Below are 19,125 nucleotides of genomic sequence, written 5' to 3'. Positions count from 1 at the left end.
ATCAAAATTTTATCTAGATATACTTTGCAACTGTCTGGTTTTCTTGTGGATGTTCTTCTCAGTTGTTCTTTCTATGTTTCTTAAAGGGAACCTTTTAATAATAATTCTGGTAAGCTACTTTGGAGCCAAACTTCACAGGCCAAAGATAATTGGAGCCGGTTGCCTAATCATGTCAGTTGGAACATTTCTGATAGCCATGCCACAGTTCTTTATGGGGCAGTGAGTACACTGTAATTTGTAGTTAAACTTTCAGAAACAAATGTATGCATTTCCAATTGTCTATCATACAGATCATACGTGCACCTTTTAGAATTGCCTGCTATAAATCTGACTGTTAATGAACGCACTCGTGCGCGCACACGCCCCCCCCCCCCCGTTACTTAATATTAGGCGAGAATTCTTGGTGGTATGAGCAGTTGGACAATGGAACCAATTACCATCCTAGAAGGTTGGTGGGTTCTCTCTGGCTGGAGGTGTTCAGGTAAACTTTGGAAAGCCATCTGCTGGGAATACTCTAGCTTTTGATTTCCTGCATATATCAGGGACTTGATCCCAGGTTCAATGCCTGGCAGAGCTGCTGCCAGTCAGTGTTGACAATGCTGGGCTCGATGGACAAAAGATCTAAGTATAAGGCAGCTTCCCGTGTTCCTGTGGCTAGAGGACTGTTTCATTCCAATGTGGCCACTGATTTCCATGAGCATGATTTCCATCAGCAGTGGCCAATGTGGCCATTCCAATGTGGAATGTGGCCGTTCCAATGTGGAATGTGGCCATGTGGCCGTTCCAATGTGGCCGTTCCAATGTGGCCACTGATTTCCATGAGCATGATTTCCGTGAGCATAATTTCCATGAGCAATATCCAAACTGACACATGAGTGCTAATGTGAATAATTTTGCACTAGTGTAAGGGACCTCTAGCTCAATGCCAGTAGCATTAGCAGTGTGATGGGTTTTCCAGGGAATCCCATCTCACCTGCTAACGCGATTGGTGGTTTTCTAGAGGTCTGTTAATTTACGTTAGGGCTTGTGCCACCTTGGACACTGTCAGTTTGACCAGCATCCTGGTGTTAACCATACACAACATTGTTTCAGCTATTAGCTCTAGATCAGTGTCCCTCAAAAGCAAAGATAGCATCCGTCCATTCTTAAGACTTTGTATCCTAGTACAGCATCTTGAGAATCAGGCCGTACATCAAAAGGACTCTAAAATAAGTTAAAAGTGTATTTTTCCCCAAACTTTAATAGGTGGGATTCTTGTAAGAAAACTGTTGGTTTTTACACAGCTATAGGTATGAGATATTTTCTTCCTCCTCCAATTCAACTGTCAGCATCTCCCCATGTCTGCAGGATCAAAACCAAATACCTATCTCGGTCTTGGAAAGATCTCAGGCAAAAATCCATGCAGGTAAGAATAGTATGTACTTAAAATGATGACATCGTAACATCCTCTGAAAATACAATGTTTAAGCCAGGCTGCTCTGGTCTCCTAGAGTGCTGGGGATGGTGGGAGTTGTGGTCCAACCTATCTTGAGGGGGCCAGGTTGGGGAAGGATACTCTAGATTATTTCATTGTCTTCTTGAATTTATGCTTTGTTTATTGAATTGCCAATTTGGTCTCACTTCAATTACTTGATAGGTTTTGTAGGGCTGTGCAGGGACTTGCCAATCTGACTCGGAAGCTCCTTTGAGGCTTCGGAGGCGGGCCTGATTTGGCTTGGGCTAATTTGGGGGGGCCTCTGACTTGACTTCACCCTGAACCCAAAGCAGGATTCGGATGGCCGAATCCTGCTTTGGGGGCCCCCTGACGCCCCCACGCAAACCTCCAGCTCCTTACCTTGCTGCCGCCTTCTCCTCTGTCACCGCCACTGCCTCCTCCTCCTCTGTCGCCACCGCCTCCACCACCTCCACCACCGCCTTCATCGCTGCTGGCTCCTGAGGCCCGGACACGCCCCGGCTCTTATGGTGGGGAGTCGCCATTTTTGAAATGGCAACTCCCTGGAAGTTCCAGGAAATTGCCATTTTAAAAATGGCGACTGCCCACCATAAGAGCCAGGGCGCGTCCAGGCCTCAGCAGCTGGTGGCGGTGGCAACGGTGATGGGCAGCTCTCAGGCAAAGACCTGGAGGTGCCGGTGTGGCTGGGCCGGGGGTGCCAAAGCTCCGAAGCTCACCAAGGCACTTTGGAGAGCCCCTGACCCACTCCAGGTCGCTTTGTGCCCCCTCCGCTTCACCTTGGAAGGGGCTTGAAGTGACCCAAAGCAGCCCGCTTTGACTCAGGCTTCGGGCCTTGGGCTGAAGTGGTGCACAGCCCTAACGTTTTGTAACAAATTGTGTTGTAATGAATCATGTTTTCCCCCCTAAAATGTGATATAATTTGATAATAAGTGGATGTTTATTGCATGCTACCCACTGTTGAAAAGTGGCATATCAATAAACTGAACGAAACTCGTATTAAAGCAAGGAATCGTTTAAGCAGCTCCTTATCCCTTGTGTTACTCAGTGGGAAAAGGTATGTGTACGTTCAAAGTCGCAATAAGCAATGGTGGGTTTTGCAAGGTAGGGGAGGGGTTGTGTGTGCGACTGGTGTCCAAGTACAATCTGCAGTTTCTTGGGTTTGTGTATACAGGGTGTGAAAAGGAAGCTGGAATTTCCATGTGGATCTATGTGTTGCTCGGTAATCTACTGCGTGGAATAGGGGAAACACCAATTCAGCCTTTGGGGATTGCGTATATCGATGACTATGCCACCGAAGAGAGTGCAGCTTTTTACATTGGTAGTCTTTTCTTTAAAAATTAAGAAAACTCTCTCTCTCTCTCCTCCTCCTCCTCTCTCTCTCTCTCTCTCTCTCTCTCTCGCCCCATTTCTCTCTCTCTCTCCCCCTTTATCTCTCTTTCTCTCTCTCTCTCTCTCTCACACACACACATATACATACACACACTCACACTCATACACATTCTCTTTACCACACTACACTAGTTCTTCACTTTTTATTAGAGCATAATGAGCCCTAATGGACCAGACTAGGGATGTGGGTTGCTGTGGAATCCGGCCCTTTGGGGGCTTGATGGAATCCCGGTGAGCACCCAACGCAGCTCACATTTTTGGGAACTTTTTCCATTTTAAAAAAAAAATTACATAAAAAGAAATGTGTGCAAATGGTGGGGTGCAATTTGCATAATTTACGCATATTTCAGTCACCAGCTGCATAATTGATACAAATTGTGGGGTGCTATTTGTGCAAATTTCATAAATTGCACAAATTGCGCCTACAATTTCTCCACATTTCTACTTATGCAAAAAAAGAAGAAGTAAAAAACAAACAGGAAAATCCATGAGCAGGCCTGCGTCGACCTGCACTGAGTCAGGTCAGCTTGTGGGGAAACGAGCTGAAGTCTGGGGGACCGAGCTGCTGAAAGCTCAGGGAGCAGCATCTCCCGGATGGTCACCTCTGACATCCCTAGACCAGACCAAAGGCTTCTTGAGTCCAGCATGTTGTTACCCACAGTGGCCAATCGTATGGCTATGGGAAGCACACAAGCAGGATATAAGCGCAACTCTCTCACTCATGTTCTCCAGCAACTGGTATACATAGGGATGTTGGAGAATTCCACCACGGACTCCAGTGAGGCTGGATTCATTAGAATCTGGCCCCTCGGAGTCCGTGGCAGAACGGAGCAATCCCCCCGCCACCCCATGGAATCCCCCTGGGCCAGAGTCTACCTGGTGGCGGCAGCGGCTCCAGTGGCTCTGGGTCATCTTCTGGCCGCTGCCGGGCTGCGGCACAAATGGCGGCCGCTATGCTGGCCGCCATTTGCGTCCCTGCCAAGCCGTGATAGGCTACATAAGTATCTACGTAGCCTATCACGGCAAAAGGCAGGGACGCAAATGGTGTAGCGGCCACCATTTGTGTCCTTGCCTTTTGCCGTGATAGGCTACGTAGATACTTACGTAGCTTATTACGGCTTGACAGGGATGCAAATGGCAGCCGGCATAGCGGCCGCCATTTGTGGCCGCAGCCTGGCAGCAGCCAGAAGTCCAACTGCAGCTGGCCCCAGCTGGCGGCTCTGCGGCCTTGCCGTGGAGCGGAGCCGGCCAGGCAGGATTCCGGGGGGAGGGACGGATCGCCTCCCCCCCACCGCGGATGCCCTTGAGCAGAGCAAGGTAAGGGGTTCGTACATCCCTAGGTATTCAGAGGCATGTTGCCTCTGTTCATGGACATAGCATTTATTTTATTTATTTGCAGTATACTGCCTCTGATACTGCATATACCCATCATAATAGGCATCCATTGATAACCTTCTGCCCCATGAACTTGTCTAATTCCATTTTAAGGGCTGTCCAATTTGGTGGCCATCACTACATCTTGTGGTATGGAATTCCACAGTTTAACTAGGTGCTATTTGAAGAAGTACTCCAAAGAGCTCAAGGCATTCATGGTCTTCTCCACCCCTATTTTATCCTCACAAAGTTCCTGTGAGATAGGATAGGAATGGAGTTGGTGACTGGCCCAAGATCACCTGGTGAGCTTCATAGGTGAATGGCAATTTGAACCTGAGTCAAGGTTCAAGTTCTGCACCTAGGAAAAAGAAACCAAATGCACAGTTACAAGATGGGCGATACGTGGCTCAACCAAACTACAAGTGAGAAGGATCTTGGAATTGTTGTCGATCACAAGCTGAATATGAGCCAACAATGTGATGTGGCTGCAAAAAAGGCAAATGCTATTTTGGGCTGCATTAATAGAAGCATAGCTTCCAAATCCCGGGAAGTACTAGTTCCCCTCTACTCAGCACTGGTTAAGCCTCATCTGGAGTACTGTGTCCAGTTCTGGGCACCACACTTTAAGAAGGATGCAGACAAAATGGAGAGGGTTCAGAGGAGGGCAACAAAGATGATCAGGGGACTGGAAACAAAGCCCTATGAGGAGAGCCTGAAAGAACTGGGCATGTTTAGCCTTGAGAAGAGAAGACTGAGGGGAGATATGATAGCACTCTTCAAGTACTTGAAAGGTTGTCACAGAGAAGAAGGCCAGGATCTCTTCTTGATCATCCCAGAGTGCAGGACACGGAATCATGGGCTCAAGTTACAGGAAGCCAGATTCCGGCTGAACATCAGGAAAAACTTCCTGACTGTAAGAGCAATACGACAATGGAACCAATGACCTAGGGAGGTGGTGGGCTCTCCCACACTGGAGGCCTTCAAGACGAGGCTGGACAGCCATTTGTCAGGGATGCTCTGACTTGGATTCCGGCACTGAGCAGGGGGTTGGACTCAATGGCCTTGTAGGCCCATTCCAACCCTACTATTCTATGATTCTATGATTCAAGAGAACAGAATGTAAGCATAACATATAAAGACGCTGGACTTTTTTCTTTTTAACCAGTTGTCCTCCTTCTCTTCCTCCTCCTCCTCCTCTTCCTTTGGCTTATTCTCATTCAAAAGATCAAATTGTTACTGCAACCAACATGCCCTTCTGCTTTCTTTTACAGGGTGTGTGCAGACAGTTGCAATTATAGGCCCCATATTTGGCTTCCTCTTGGGCTCCTTATGTGCCAATCTGTATGTAGACATTGGCTTTGTAGACATGGGTGAGTTGAAACATTCTTCCGACATCTGTTTGCATCTCAACGTGCAACTGGGAATTTTATTACTCATATCTACAGGGCTTCCTCACTGCAATACGGTTTCTACAAATTAGGGATGGGCAACATGCAGCCATGAGCCTCATGCAGCCCCCTGGCCTGTTTTCTGCCCCCCACCCAAGTACTGCCACCACACTGCTAAATTTTGGTAGTGTGGCAGCAGCAGCAGCAAAAAGACGCATTTCCCCTTCAAAGTGAGGCGTGCCATGACCGAGCACCTTGTTTTAATGGTGAATTATTTTCATTTCATTTTTCATTTCATTTCTGTACCGCCCAATAGCCAAAGCTCTCTGGGCGGTTCACAAAAATTAAAACCAAAAAGTGCAGGATAAAACAATATAAAAAATAAAAGCATTAAAACCACAATTTAACAATACAACCAGAATAAAAGCAGAAAAAAACCTAGCAGCAATGCAGAGATTTAAAATACAGATTTAAAACACAAAAGCTAAAAGATTAGTAAGCTAAAAACTAGAATGCTAACATGCTAAAATGCCTGGGAGAATAAAAAGGTCTTCACCTGGTGCTGGAAGAAATAATACATAGGTGCCTGGCGAACTTCACTAGGGAGCTCATTCCACAGCCGGGGTGCCACAGCAGAAAAGGCCCTCTTCCAAGTAGCCACCTGCCTCACTTCCTTTGGCAGGGGCTCACATAGATGCACCACTGAGGATGATCTTAAGGTCCAGGCAGGCACATATGGGAGGAGGCGATCCTTCATATAACCTGGACTCTTCGGGGCCTTCTGGGAGTGCAATTTGTCTTTAAAATAAAGTGTGTGCTCACCTTATGCCTTGTTTTCAAGTAGACATACAACCTTTCATTTTGCTTCAATGCTGCCAAAATGTGTGGAAATTCAGTGGTACAGCAAGGATTTGCGGGGCAATTTCACTGGTGGGCTCTGTGTGTGTGTGTGTGTGTGTGTGTGTGTGTGTGAAAACTGGCCCCTGAAGCCTCCAAAATTGCCCATCCTTGCTATTACAGATTTATTTTTTTAAAAAAAACTTTAAAACATGGCCAGTCATAGAAAATGGATACCCACTTACAGGATTGGGCTAAGGTACTTAAAGCCAACTAAATTCTTGGAGGGGTGGGGAATGGTCCTACATATGAGACACTGGTTCAGCATAGCTGCTTGATTTTTAATCAGTGCTCTCCCCAATGTTGCTGTTTATACACAAGCCTTGTACCAGGCAGTCAGTGTGTGTAGAAATGTCTGCTTGCATGCTGGGAGGGTATCAAAGCTGATGGCCCGACCCTTCACTACACCCAACTTCCATCCATTTGAGCTCTTCTCTGCACAGGGGTTGACTCACATATTCACATTCTCTTTGCTAGGGCTGTGCACCGCTTTGGTCGGAATCCCGAATCTCGAAGCGGATTGGGGTGATTTGGACTGAAGCGGTCTGGTTCCAGAGTGGGTCAGGATCAGCCCAAAGCAGATTGGGATTGATCCGAAGAGCTTCAGGCCGCTTTGGCCCAATCTGGACATCTACCCACCCAGCCGCGCAAGCCCCCTGCTCCTTACATGGGCCTGTCGGGAGCGCCCGCAGCCATCTTGGAGGGAGTCACCATTTTCTTTTAAAATGGCGACCCTTCTTCTTCTGGTAATTAAATGCTGTGTAGATTGTGGTCATAAAGGAGCCATCTATGGGCCATTTACACCTGAAATGTTGTAAAATGGTCCCTTTACAGCTGCAGTTTACACAACATTTAATTACTGGAAAAAGAGACACCTCCCTCCAAGACGGCGACAGCTGCGAGCGCTCCCCACAGGTCCAGGTAAGGAGGAACAGGGGGCTCACGCAGCTGGGTGTGGAGCTCGCATGGCTGGGTGTGTGTGGGGGCACTTCAGCTGTCCAGATCCAGTTGGCCTGGCTCCGCATCGGGCCAGGGCAGGCTGGGGCAGATTCAGAAGCTCCAAATCAGCCTCCGAAGTGGGTCAGGGGGTCCCTGCACAGCCTTACTCTTTATCACAACCCAACTAGATGCCAGGCTAGGGACTCTCTCTTCTTTTGCCCCGGAGTAGAAAATCTACAGGTGGAAGCTTGATTGTAAACAACCGTGTACTATGTAGAGACGGGTGGGTCTATGTAGCTTGATTTAATTCAGGTTTTCATTCCTCACCCGCCACCCCTTTAGGCTTGTTTCATCCCATTTCTGCATCAGATTGTTAGTGTTAGTATTAGTATTATTTAGTCTGCATGAAAATTTGTACGTGTTTTTGTGTGCATTTAAAAGAAATACACACGCACTTTTGCAAGCAACTTTTTCCATTAAATAAATAAGGTTGGGGTGGGCTTTTCAAACCATATGCACTTTTGTACATCCTTTTTCAAATGCATGCATTTTTGTGTGCCTTTTTTCATCTGTGAACTGTATCACAAACTTCAGAAAAGTACAGATTTCGATATCTACCTGTACTCTTGTTTGCATTTAGGTTTGGGAAGTGCAGATCTGTTGAGGTCACATTGAAATGTGAACCAAATAAATTTACCACCCATCCTTAGTTCTATGTAAACCACTTTGAGAACGTTTTTGTGTGTGTGTGCTGAAAAACGCTTTATACATATCCTAAATAAATAAGCAATAGACACCAATGTGTTCTAAACCAGAGGGAAGCAACATGTTGCCTGTGGATACTCGTGCATCCTTAAGGGCACAATCCTATGAGGATAGGCGGCCGCCTCCAAACTTGGAGGCGACCGCCTATCCAATGCAGGGCAGGAGAAGCATGAAGAGGATTGTCCTCTCTGTGCTTCAGCCACCCTGCATTTGTGGCTAGACAGCCAATTTCGGCTGTCCAGCCACGGGAAGGTGGAGCAGGGGTAGCAGCTGCCAGACAACACATAGGATGTGTCGTAGCGGCATTTCCGCCTTCCCTGCCCCAGAATGCCCCCCGGAACGCCCCATTTTCGCCGTTCCGTGCTTCTCTTCTGAGCACAGAGCTCAGGGCTATTCCGAGCTTCCTGTGAGGCAGCACGGGAGTGGGGGGGAAGGTCGGTTCCTGGAAACTGGTGTATCCTATGGCCATCTAGCCACTGACTAACAGCCATAGGATTGCTCCCTCTGGCACTCTTGGTCCATATTTGAAATTGTGACAATCTTTGAATCAATTCTATTGATAACAGAAGCCTTCATTTTTTTTCATAGACAGCATAACCATAACTCATAAGGACTCTCAGTGGGTAGGAGCTTGGTGGCTTGGTTATTTAATAGCAGGGGTCATCAGCATCCTTGCTGCTATCCCTTTCTGGTTCTTACCAAAGCATCTTCCAAGGCCAGAGGCCCGAAAGGATTCCAGCACTTCCTCTGAGCAATCCAAGTTCATCATGGAAGACAGCAGAGAACATGGCATCAGCTACCAAGAGCAAGTCAAGTTTCTCGAGATGGCTAAAGGTGAGGCCATCTGTCTAGTTAATCGACACATAGTCAGGCTTTTGATCTAGCTTCCAATTCAGCTGGTTTAGTAACTGTCTCAGCTCATAGTAGTAATTAAAAGATAGCTTGACCTTCAGGGAAGTCAAAGAACCATGTCATTCCATGAAGGGGTGGCCATCATCCCATGTGGGGTGCTTGGTTTAATGGCTAGCCCAATAAGATATATTCTCAACAATGGATTGGATCCAGACTTAGTCATACTTAGAGTAAACCCGCTGAAATCAATGGGACTTGTTTATTTATTTATTTATTTATTTACTTCATTTCATTTCTATACCACCCAATAGCCGAAGCTCTCTAGGCGGTTCACAAAAGTTAGAACTAGAAAGCGCACAGTAAAACAACATAAAATATAAAAACATTAAAATATAAAAACTTTAGTACCACAATATAACAATACAATCAGAATAAAACCTAGCAGCGATTTAAAATACAGATTCAAAATACCAAAGCTAAAAGTCTAGAAAGCTAAAATGCTAAAATGCCTGGGAAAATAAAAAGGTCTTCACCTGGTGCCGGAAGGAATACAATGTAGGTGCCAGGCAAACCTCACTAGCGAGCTCATTCCCAGCCAGGGTGCCACAGCCGAAAAGGCCCTCCTCTTAGTAGCCACCCACTTCACTGGTTACACAAGACTAGCTGAAGTCCCATTGAGTTCAATAATTCTACTCTAAGCATGACAGTCTGGATCCAACCCTCTGCAAGGACGTTCACTAGGAAAACAATTTTGTATGACACACTTCCATCACTGCTGTTTTCCAAGCTCTTTGTCAAAAATGAGCAAGCATTTTGTTTTTGTTTTTTTCCAGATTTTCTGCCTTCACTGAAGAGCCTCTTTGGGAATCCAGTTTACTTTTTATATCTCTGCTCTAGCATCATCCAGTACAATTCTCTCATTGGCATGGTGACATACAAGCCAAAATATATTGAGCAGCAGTTCGGGCAATCATCATCGAAGACAAATTTTGTCATAGGTATGGCTGAGGTTCCTTCTTATAGGAACAATGTAGATGCCACTTTGTGCTGGTCCTGTGAATGGAGCTTTGATATGGAAGCAAAGTATAGTTTTTGGTACAGAACTCCCTTTTCTTACTCCATCTAAAGCAGGCATAGGCAACGTGATGCCTTCCAGATCTTTTGGACCGCAACTCCAATAAGCCCCAGCCAGCATGATCAATGGTCAGGTATTATGGAAGTTGTCATCCAAAACATGTGGAGGGTACCACACTGCCTGCCCCTGATGTGAACCAAAACTTCAAGGCAAATATGGAGTTTCTTGATCGGGCAAAACATAAGAAGAGTCTTCAGGGAAGCAAAATCATTTCTATAAGGTAGGTGAAATTCATTCAGGAAGTTCTGCACATCTTGTGGGTCACAGGTCTGGGAAGTAGGTCAGTTGCCTGTCCTGGATGGTGTTGCACTCCCTCAGAAGGAACATGTGCATACCATAGGGTTGCTCCTAAATCCGTCCTTGTCACTAGAAGCTCAGGTGGCGTTGGTGTGTAGGAGTGTCTTTTACCAGCCTAGGCTGTTCCTAGACCAGAACACCTTGGTCGCAAGGTTTCAAGTGTTGTTAACTTCAAGACTGGATCATTTAAATGCACCCTAGATGAGGCTACCCTTGGGCCTGGTCTGGAAGCTGCAGCTGCTGATGAATGCAGCTGCAAGGCTACTAACTGGGGCCTCTTTTCAACAGCATGTTACACCTCTGCTATAAGGACTGCTCTGGCTGCCAATAAGCTACTGAGACAAGTTTAAAGGTCTGTTGTTAACATACAAAGCCTTAAACAACAGGACCAGGTTACATTAGGGATTACCTCACCCCTCATGACCCTGCCCAGTGCTTGCGGTCCAAGTGCCACATACTCCTGAGGTTCTTAAATTCCCAAATGTGGCCACAGGTCCAAAAAGGTTGGGGACCCCTGTCATATTGAATGTAATGGAGCTGCATCACTCTTTCCCTTCACTGTGGGGGCAAAATTGAAGAGTGGAGGGAACTATGGCTCAGGTCAGGTTATCTGGAAGACTTTATTCTCCCCTACGAGCCTACTCGTCCCCTGAGATCTTCAGGGGAGGCCCTTCTCGCCATCCCGCCACCATCACAGGCACGTCTGGTGGAAACGCAGGAGAGGGCCTTCTCGGTGGCTGCCCCAAGGCTCTGGAACTCCCTTCCCAGGGAGGCGAGAGTGGCACCGTCCTTGATAGGCTTTCGCAGGCCTCTTTTGTTCCGGCAGGCCTTTGGGGATAGCTAGTCTGGACCTGTGAGAATATGATGGATGGATACTATGGTTATATTTCTTGTTGTCTTTTAACATTTAGACATTTTATATAATCTTAATGCTATTGATGATTAAATTATATTTCTAACTTTTGTATACTTCTATTTATAGGTTTTAGTTGTTCAAGTTTTAATGTTGTAAAGCTGCCTTGGCGCCCAGTATTGGGGAAAAGGCGGGGTATAAATATAATAATAACAACAACAACTCGACGAAAGGTGGAATCCCCCCCCCCACTCACCCCATTTCCCCCCTGTAGCCTGTTTCTGCCCAGACTGGCTCAGAAAAATCACCTGACTTTAGGGATGATCTATCAATCTTGGTCTTGCCAAGATTGTCCGATATTTGAGGTCAAGCTCGTTTCATCCACTTCCATATGATTTTGTGATATTTTTTTTTAAAAAAACCCATATGGAAATTTATTTCTGTGCACATTTTTCCTAATGAATGCATTTTGTTGTGCATATTTCAACACATGCATGTTTTCCCAAGTATTTTACATTGCTGAAATACAGTTCTGCTGAAAACACATTTTCCCCAAATATACACACTTTGTATGCACTTTCCCCTAATACGTGCATTATTCTGTGCATTTTCCCTAAGATGAGCTGCACTGGAAAGCTTGAAAAAATGCAGATTTTGGCAGGCACCTCTGTTTTGGCTTACTGGCAGTACATCCGTAAAAAAATAAAAATAAATCTCAAACAAATCTTGCTGGAGTGAAGTTCTGACGCATCCCTACCTGAGTTTCTCTGGTATCTTTTGGAAGAACTCAAGTAATTTCTGAGTTAATCAGAGCTTGGGAAAGCTTGCTCATCTCTAGTTTTTGGCAGATTCTACTGCTTCCTGAAGCCATCAATTAGTAGATGGCTTCAGGAGTAGAAGAACCTGGTAGGAGAATATATGTTACCTGGTAGAAGAATATATGCCAACTGGTTTCATCTTTAGACCAATTTTGGCCCACAGACTGCCAGTTGCTGGTGACTCATCTTGCCGTGCTTGATCCTGGAAGATAGAAACTGGAATTTCCTGGCATGCCACCTCTTAAACTGTAATCTGTGAGCACTGGTTGAGAGGAGAAAAAGCGCTACAAAACCATTCTTACCCATAACACAGTGCCCTCCATTGTATTTCAAGCTTGTTCTTAGGGCTAAGCCTCTAGCTATGTGTGAAACGATTTAAAATTGTGCAAAGCAGAGGAAGTACCATTTGTGAAAGTTTAATTGCTGTTACTATAGCATAATAATAATGCAAGTCACCAAAATAGGTCCAGATAACCTCTCCTTTGGGCAACAGGGGGAGGATAGGCAGAGAGAGGGGGGAGGGGAGAGAAATGGACCCCTTCAGATTTGCACAGTTAGCAACTACTAAAATAGATATATGAAAACTAGCATCTGGTGGATATCAGGATTAATTGAGAAGGAATGATAACAGAGGAATTCTGAGGGACTGCGAAAAAAAGTGTGTGTGTGTGTGTGGGGGGGGATTGATAGGAATATCAAAAGCTCTCAGGGGAATTCTGTGTGCCCCTAAGCTTACGGCTAAGCTCAGCGATGTAGAGGAAGCCAGACTCACAGGGATGTAGCACCAACACTTTTTTTTTTATTAGTGGGGAGGATGCTGATATCATCTGTCACCCGCCTCAGAATTCCCTGCTCCCTCTGGGCTGAGCTGTAATACTCACAGCAGCTAGGCGGAAATGAATTTTCCAAGCAACCACGTATCGTTCCTTGTTGTAAAGTATTTGGGGGTGGCTTGGTCTCAAATAGGCAGTTAAGACCCATTAGCTTTACAAATGTCCAGCTCTTAGCAGAGGAAAATGGCTAGAAGTGGTTTGTTGACATGGATCAACACAGCTGCCTGCAATTTTGGATTCTCCTTGGAAGTGTGGCTGTGGGGATTGTCATGCTGAGTGCCTGCACTTCCAAATTTATGACCACACCACTGTATTGATATTGATTTATACCTTATTGATTTTCCTCTTTGGGGGACTGTAGGTCTCATCAATATTCCTGCCGTAGCCCTTGGGATATTCTCAGGGGGCTTGGTCATGAAGAAATTCAGGCTGAACGTTTTGGGAGCAGCCAGGCTCTCCTTGATATCATCCTTCTTTGGTTACCTGCTGCTTCTTTCGTTGTTTGCAATGGGTTGCAAGAATGCAGATGTGGCCGGTCTGACCATCTCCTACCAAGGGTATGTTCCACTGGATAGTCCTGGGAAATACTGTACCAAATATGCCTTTCTTGTCCTTTTATTTATACTGCAGCTACTATGATGCCTCCCACACTACCGCTGATCTGTCCTTAAAGGCAGAGAAAGATTCCCCATCTGCATGAGGGCACCATTAGGCCCTTTCCCTAGCAGGGAAGGGAAGGGAAGGGTATCCCCCCCCCCCATGCCGCTCTTTAGCTTTAAATATATCCCCAGGGCCTGGCAGGGTAAGGGAAAATGCAAAGATGACACCAGGAACTGCTGACTACTCCTCCATGTGGCAAGCGATATCACTACAGTTTCTCACTGAGGAAGAACCTTCTGGACTGATTCCACCCAGGCTGGCCATTGGCTTCTCCTGGGCAAGAAGGAATGTAGAGGGCTTCCTGTCTCAGTGGAACCTTGACTGATCAACAAGGTTTACCTGACTTCTGGAGTATCTTGTTTTTCTGGGCTTGCCCTTTGGTGGTGACTTCTGGTTTGGCCTCTGATCCCGATTGCTCTTCAGTTCTAACTTCAGTTCCCAGCTCCTGACTCACTCCAGACTGCTGCCCATGGTCCAGTAAAGGTTGCATCCCTTGCCCTGTTCATTAAGTGTGATGGGCCATTAGGTAGTACAGTAGCGGTCAATGAAAACATCAGTCAGGTTTGATTACGTGTTCTAATAAACGCTAAGGGACGGGTGGGGAATCCTCAAAGCAGCCCAATGCAGACTGATCATGCTCAGTGGCCACAGAATGCTGGCTGACTGTTGGAGGTGTATATATGGGGGAAATGGAGAATGGAGTGTTCTGGAAGAGGGCATGGTTGGCTTGCTGGAACCCTTAACAGGAATACTTCAGGCAGCTGCATTTTGTTTCAGGCTCCATGTCTTCCATAAGGACACAATCCTATGCATATTTAGACAGAAAAAGGTCCTACAACTCCCAGCATAGCTGGCTGGGGAATGCTGGGAGTTGTCGGACTTTTTCTGCCTAAACATGCATAGGATTGCCTAATACTCTTGAATGGCATAGTTCCAGTACAGGAGGTATCCCCTTCACATTTAATTTCCAATTTAATATTGGACCACCTTGAGCTCCCTCCCACCTTTAAAAGCACTTCTGGGGTCCCTGAAGAAACAGATGGTAAAATATATTTTCAAAATATGGCACTTCCCTGCTATAGAAACCTACTAAAATTTGGACTCTTCGATCAGTATACACTGGGCAATATTATCATAATGAACATGGGGTAGTATCCCATATAGACTCATTGAAATGAATGGGTTGAAGTTAGTCACAACCAACTTAAGTCCATTCATTTCAATGGGTTTATTCTGGGTAGGACTAACATTGCATACTACTCTTGATATCCTCAACCAACCCCTGGCCATACATGCAAAGCTTCTGGTTTACTGGAATTTTAGCATCTTTGCTGTCAAGACCAGATGACATTGTCTGAAACTGTAAACACAAAAAAGCTTTTCTCAAAGAAAAGTATCTCAGGTCTTAGAAGTATGCTTGCCAAGTCTGATTAGCATTTAAAAAAAAAAAAAGCCATTGGGAAGAATGGGAAATCGAAACTGAATCCATAACCGGTTGAAAAATCCTTCCCAGCTATCCAATCTCTTAAAAGGTTTTGGCTGTGCAGTGACGCCATCAACAGAGCATCGTACAGAAATAAAGGCTTTCATTGCTTTGCGCAGCTGCTCTTTTATTGGCTGTTCCTCACGGAAGCATTATTTTAGGGCGGGGTACCATACTTCAGACCTATGGGGGCCTATGTGGGGTCTAGGAATGGACGGACTCCCGCCTGGTATCGGTAGATGCCCACTGAAGCACTACCCTCACTTGATCCCCACCCCTGAGCCCCCACAAGCTCACAGATCCACCTGCACTCACCATGGATCCCGTCCGCGAGCATCTGCCATTTCGCCGAACTTATTTTTATGGAAAAAATGGAGGTCATTAAAAATGTGCATATTTAAATATGCGCAAATTCAGGCTGGGAAAGCTTGCTGTATGCAACATGAGAGGCATAATGCCTCTGATACTGCATATATCAAGCTTTCCCAGCCTGAATTTGTGCATATTTAAATATGCACATTTTTAATGACCTCCATTTTTCCTCTAAAAATAAGCTCAGCGAAATGGTGGGTGCTTGTGGATTGATCTGGGTGAGTGCCGGGAACATCCAGGAGGGTGTAAGTGGGGATGAGCGAGGCCAGAGGCTTGGCGGTTGTGAGTAGGTGGGGAGCCTGATGGACTCATGGACCCACTCAGGTGTCCACGCCATCCCTGCTGGGGTCCCAATTTGGACTTCTGGAATTCCCCAGATGACAACACCCGCCCCCCGTCTCCTAAGCCTTTCTCCAGCTGTCTGTCATTTGGTGGCTTTCCAGCTTTTGTACACACACATACCCCTAATTCTAAAAGGTTGGAATGCCTCTCCTAAGGTGTAATGTTATGTGTTTGTATCTGGTTGTATTGTATAGGGGAACTCATTTGAGTATTACACTGATTGGTATATCAGAACTCACCTGATACTGTAAGAAGGGAATGTAAGTTTGTACTGTGACTCACTCAGTAAAAGCTATCTTTGCAATCTTCTATTTGGAGTGCTTTGTTTATGCCTAAGAACACCAAACATTGCATGGTGTTAAAAGCGGGATTAGCTGCTGGCAGTAAGAGCTTAGAGCTAAAATATGATGCTATTTTTGTTCTTTTGGCCCTGCCCTGCTTTGTCTTCAGGCCCACCTACCACTGAAATGCAGCCCTTCAGGGCAGCTCCAAAACAGAATTCAGCCCTGAGGGTGAAAGAAGTTCAATGCCCCTGTTTTAGGGAGTTATCATGGTTTCAGAAAGCGTCTGCAATCTAGTCCAGGAAATACTCAAAGCCCTATTCACGTTGGGCCTTAAGAAATGGAGTCCCATGAGGTAGGTGCAGACGAAACTCTAACAACTGATTTTTAATCATCTCTAGGGTTTAAATTGTCCAGATCCCCACAATTCAGCCCCATAGGTCAGTTGGGCAACAAAGATCTTCCTGACAGAGATGTTTAAATTAGTGATGATGTTCAAATTGCCTCCCTTATATGTGAAAGGTTTAAAATCACTAGACAAGTACATGGGTGCCTTTGCAAGGCCTATACATGCCTTTCCCAACTTGGTGCCCTCTGGATATTTTGGGTTACATCTCCCACTAGCCAGATCCAGTATGCCCAATAGTCAGTGATCAAGTCCAAAACATCTGAAGGGCCACCAGATTGGGGAAGCCTGGCCTTCATTTATTTGTTTGCTTATTTATTTATTACATTTCTGTATTGCCCTATCATTGAAGCTATACTGTTTAAAGAAGCTCACATTGATCCAACTTGAAATATGGGCTCTTCATGGACTGGATAGTTTATGCAGGTGGTGACTCTCCCTAAAATATGCAGGATTTGTGGTGTTTCTACTCCGACATCAAAGGAAACTTTTGTTTGTTTATATTCATATCCTGCCCTTTCTCGCAAGGAGCCCAGGGCTGGCCCAAAAGATTTGCTGCCTGAGGTGAAGGACAAAATGGTGCCCCCTCTTGTTCCATGTACAAAAGCAACTGCCTCACTATGCCTAATGGTGGAGCTGGCCCTGGGCGACAACCCATATAAAAACAATACAACACATGAACACCGTTAAAAATCACAACTCTAAAATTACAAATACACCGTAAAATACAATAAAATGCTTCACTACAACAGCAGAAGACAGATAAAGCCTATTTAATACTGGATTGTATCCAATGCAGCATGAGTGCACGAGGGATTCTCCACTCCTCCTCCTCCTCCTCACTGTAGCCCCCTGCCCACCCTGAAAAGACTCTCCTATTTTTTTCTCTCCCTTCTCCCCAGTGACAAGCAGGTCTCCCACTATGAACAAACTCTGTTTTCAGAGTGCAACTCAGGGTGCATTTGCTCCAAAAATGAATGGGACCCCATCTGTGGGGAAAATGGAATCACCTATGTCTCGGCTTGTCTTGCTGGTTGTAAAACATCAAATGGAAGTGGGAAAAACATGGTAAGTGGCTTCTTCCTATCTGTTTTCTCTCTATATATAAGCTAGAGCCAATTCACACAACTCTTTTAAGCCCATGTGTAGATGGTGAAGTCAATTCAGGTTCAGGCCTGGGGTGCTGATCATGAATATATTTTGTACTCTCTTGTCTTCTCTTTTCTTCTCCTGTTCTTCTCCTCACCTACCACCTTCTGGGGAAATGAAGATGGCAGGTGATGACCGACAACCTCTTACAGTGCTTACCTTCTGAGCACAGCCTTCCCTGCCATTTTTGGACATCGTTTTCGCTAATACATGCCTTTTTGTGGACACTTTTCCCTAACATTTTTGTATGCATTTTTTAACTGGAGAACTGCATCGCAAAGTTCAGAAAGGATGGTTCAGGATGTGTGAATTTGGTACATTCTCATTAAAATGTGAACCAAACAATTTTCTTCCCCACCTTTGAATCCAACTCATTGGGTCTTTGTCCCACCTAATTTTGGAAGATTTTCATGGACTTGGTCAAGTGTGATTGTTTTGAAACATAACACCAATACCTTTTCAAAAGTTCTGGTATACAAAGTCTTCATAGCGGCTTTTTCAAGACTGAAGTAGTCTTGGAAAGTAAATCAAATGTGTAAGTGCTGTGCACAACGTGGGTGCTTTTCAGTGTTAAAACTGCATTGATTTTCTTTAACCTAGTGTGTTGCCATATGACACTTTCTGAACCCACATTTTATTTGCTTCATTCCAGATATTTTATAACTGCAGCTGTGTGGAAATCTCAGAGCTTTCATCACAACACTCCTCAGCTTTGGTGGGACCCTGTCAAAAAGGAAAGGAATGTCCAAAAATGTTTCTCTATTTTCTAGTGGTGTCAGTGATCACTTCTTATACATTGTCAATCGGAGGAACTCCTGGATACATTTTACTTCTAAGGTGAATGTCTGTAATTTCCACTGAATGCAAATAGGCATTTTCAAGGGAAACAGAGGGCCAAGGGAGGTATTTTCCCTAATAAATATGTGGCTGCTGTCTAAAATGGCAGCCATGTGTCAAGTTCCTCCCTCCCCTCTATAACGTGCAGTAGAACTTACCTCATGTTGTAATATCATGAAGTTTGGAAATCACCTCTCCACTCCATATCGTGGGGTGGGGAAAGGGGCAGGAAATTACAAACCATTTCTGGCATCATGATGTAAGTTATGGTCTACTAGATGTTTTGAAGGGGAAGGGGAACTAGAAACAAAGTTGCTTTTTTGGGTGGCAGCTTTGCATTTATGGTAACTGGGAATAAGCCATCACTGGATTTTTTTGTGTGTGAATATTTTCAGCAGCATTGAAAACTGTTTCACCTTTCAGTGTTTTGTGGTTTGTTTGTTTTTGCCTTCACTGATGTAATCATATAGCCAAATCTGATTGGCTGTGGATTTATTAGGGTTGCAGTCTAAGACAGTCAGATGGTGTTATGTTGCGGTGGGCTTGTTCAAACATATATAAGCATCACTTCATTAATGTATACTTGTATAATTGGTTTACAC

The 19,125-nt window shown here is 45.2% G+C and overlaps 1 protein-coding gene across 2 annotated transcripts in view; it reads left to right on the top strand.

The window, feature by feature from the left end:
- The window catches only part of SLCO1C1 (solute carrier organic anion transporter family member 1C1), a 36,237-nt gene that overhangs the window by 10,363 nt on the left and 6,749 nt on the right, over positions 1–19,125 (top strand). For both annotated transcript variants that reach the window (XM_084809176.1, XM_084809177.1), the window contains 9 exons: positions 87–219; positions 1,284–1,405; positions 2,625–2,771; positions 5,488–5,586; positions 8,794–9,039; positions 9,891–10,055; positions 13,355–13,550; positions 17,440–17,605; positions 18,339–18,523. In XM_084809176.1, coding sequence (XP_084665302.1) covers positions 87–219; positions 1,284–1,405; positions 2,625–2,771; positions 5,488–5,586; positions 8,794–9,039; positions 9,891–10,055; positions 13,355–13,550; positions 17,440–17,605; positions 18,339–18,523 — 1,459 coding nt within the window. The remainder of the gene's footprint in view (positions 1–86; positions 220–1,283; positions 1,406–2,624; positions 2,772–5,487; positions 5,587–8,793; positions 9,040–9,890; positions 10,056–13,354; positions 13,551–17,439; positions 17,606–18,338; positions 18,524–19,125) is intronic.

This window comes from Heloderma suspectum, chromosome 7 (genome assembly GCF_057233095.1).
Source record: "Heloderma suspectum isolate Gila_16-S chromosome 7, 16-S_ref, whole genome shotgun sequence".
Classification (NCBI taxonomy): domain Eukaryota; kingdom Metazoa; phylum Chordata; class Lepidosauria; order Squamata; family Helodermatidae; genus Heloderma; species Heloderma suspectum.
Note: the sequence above shows the minus strand (reverse complement) of the source record. Positions and strands in the feature narration are given on the sequence as shown.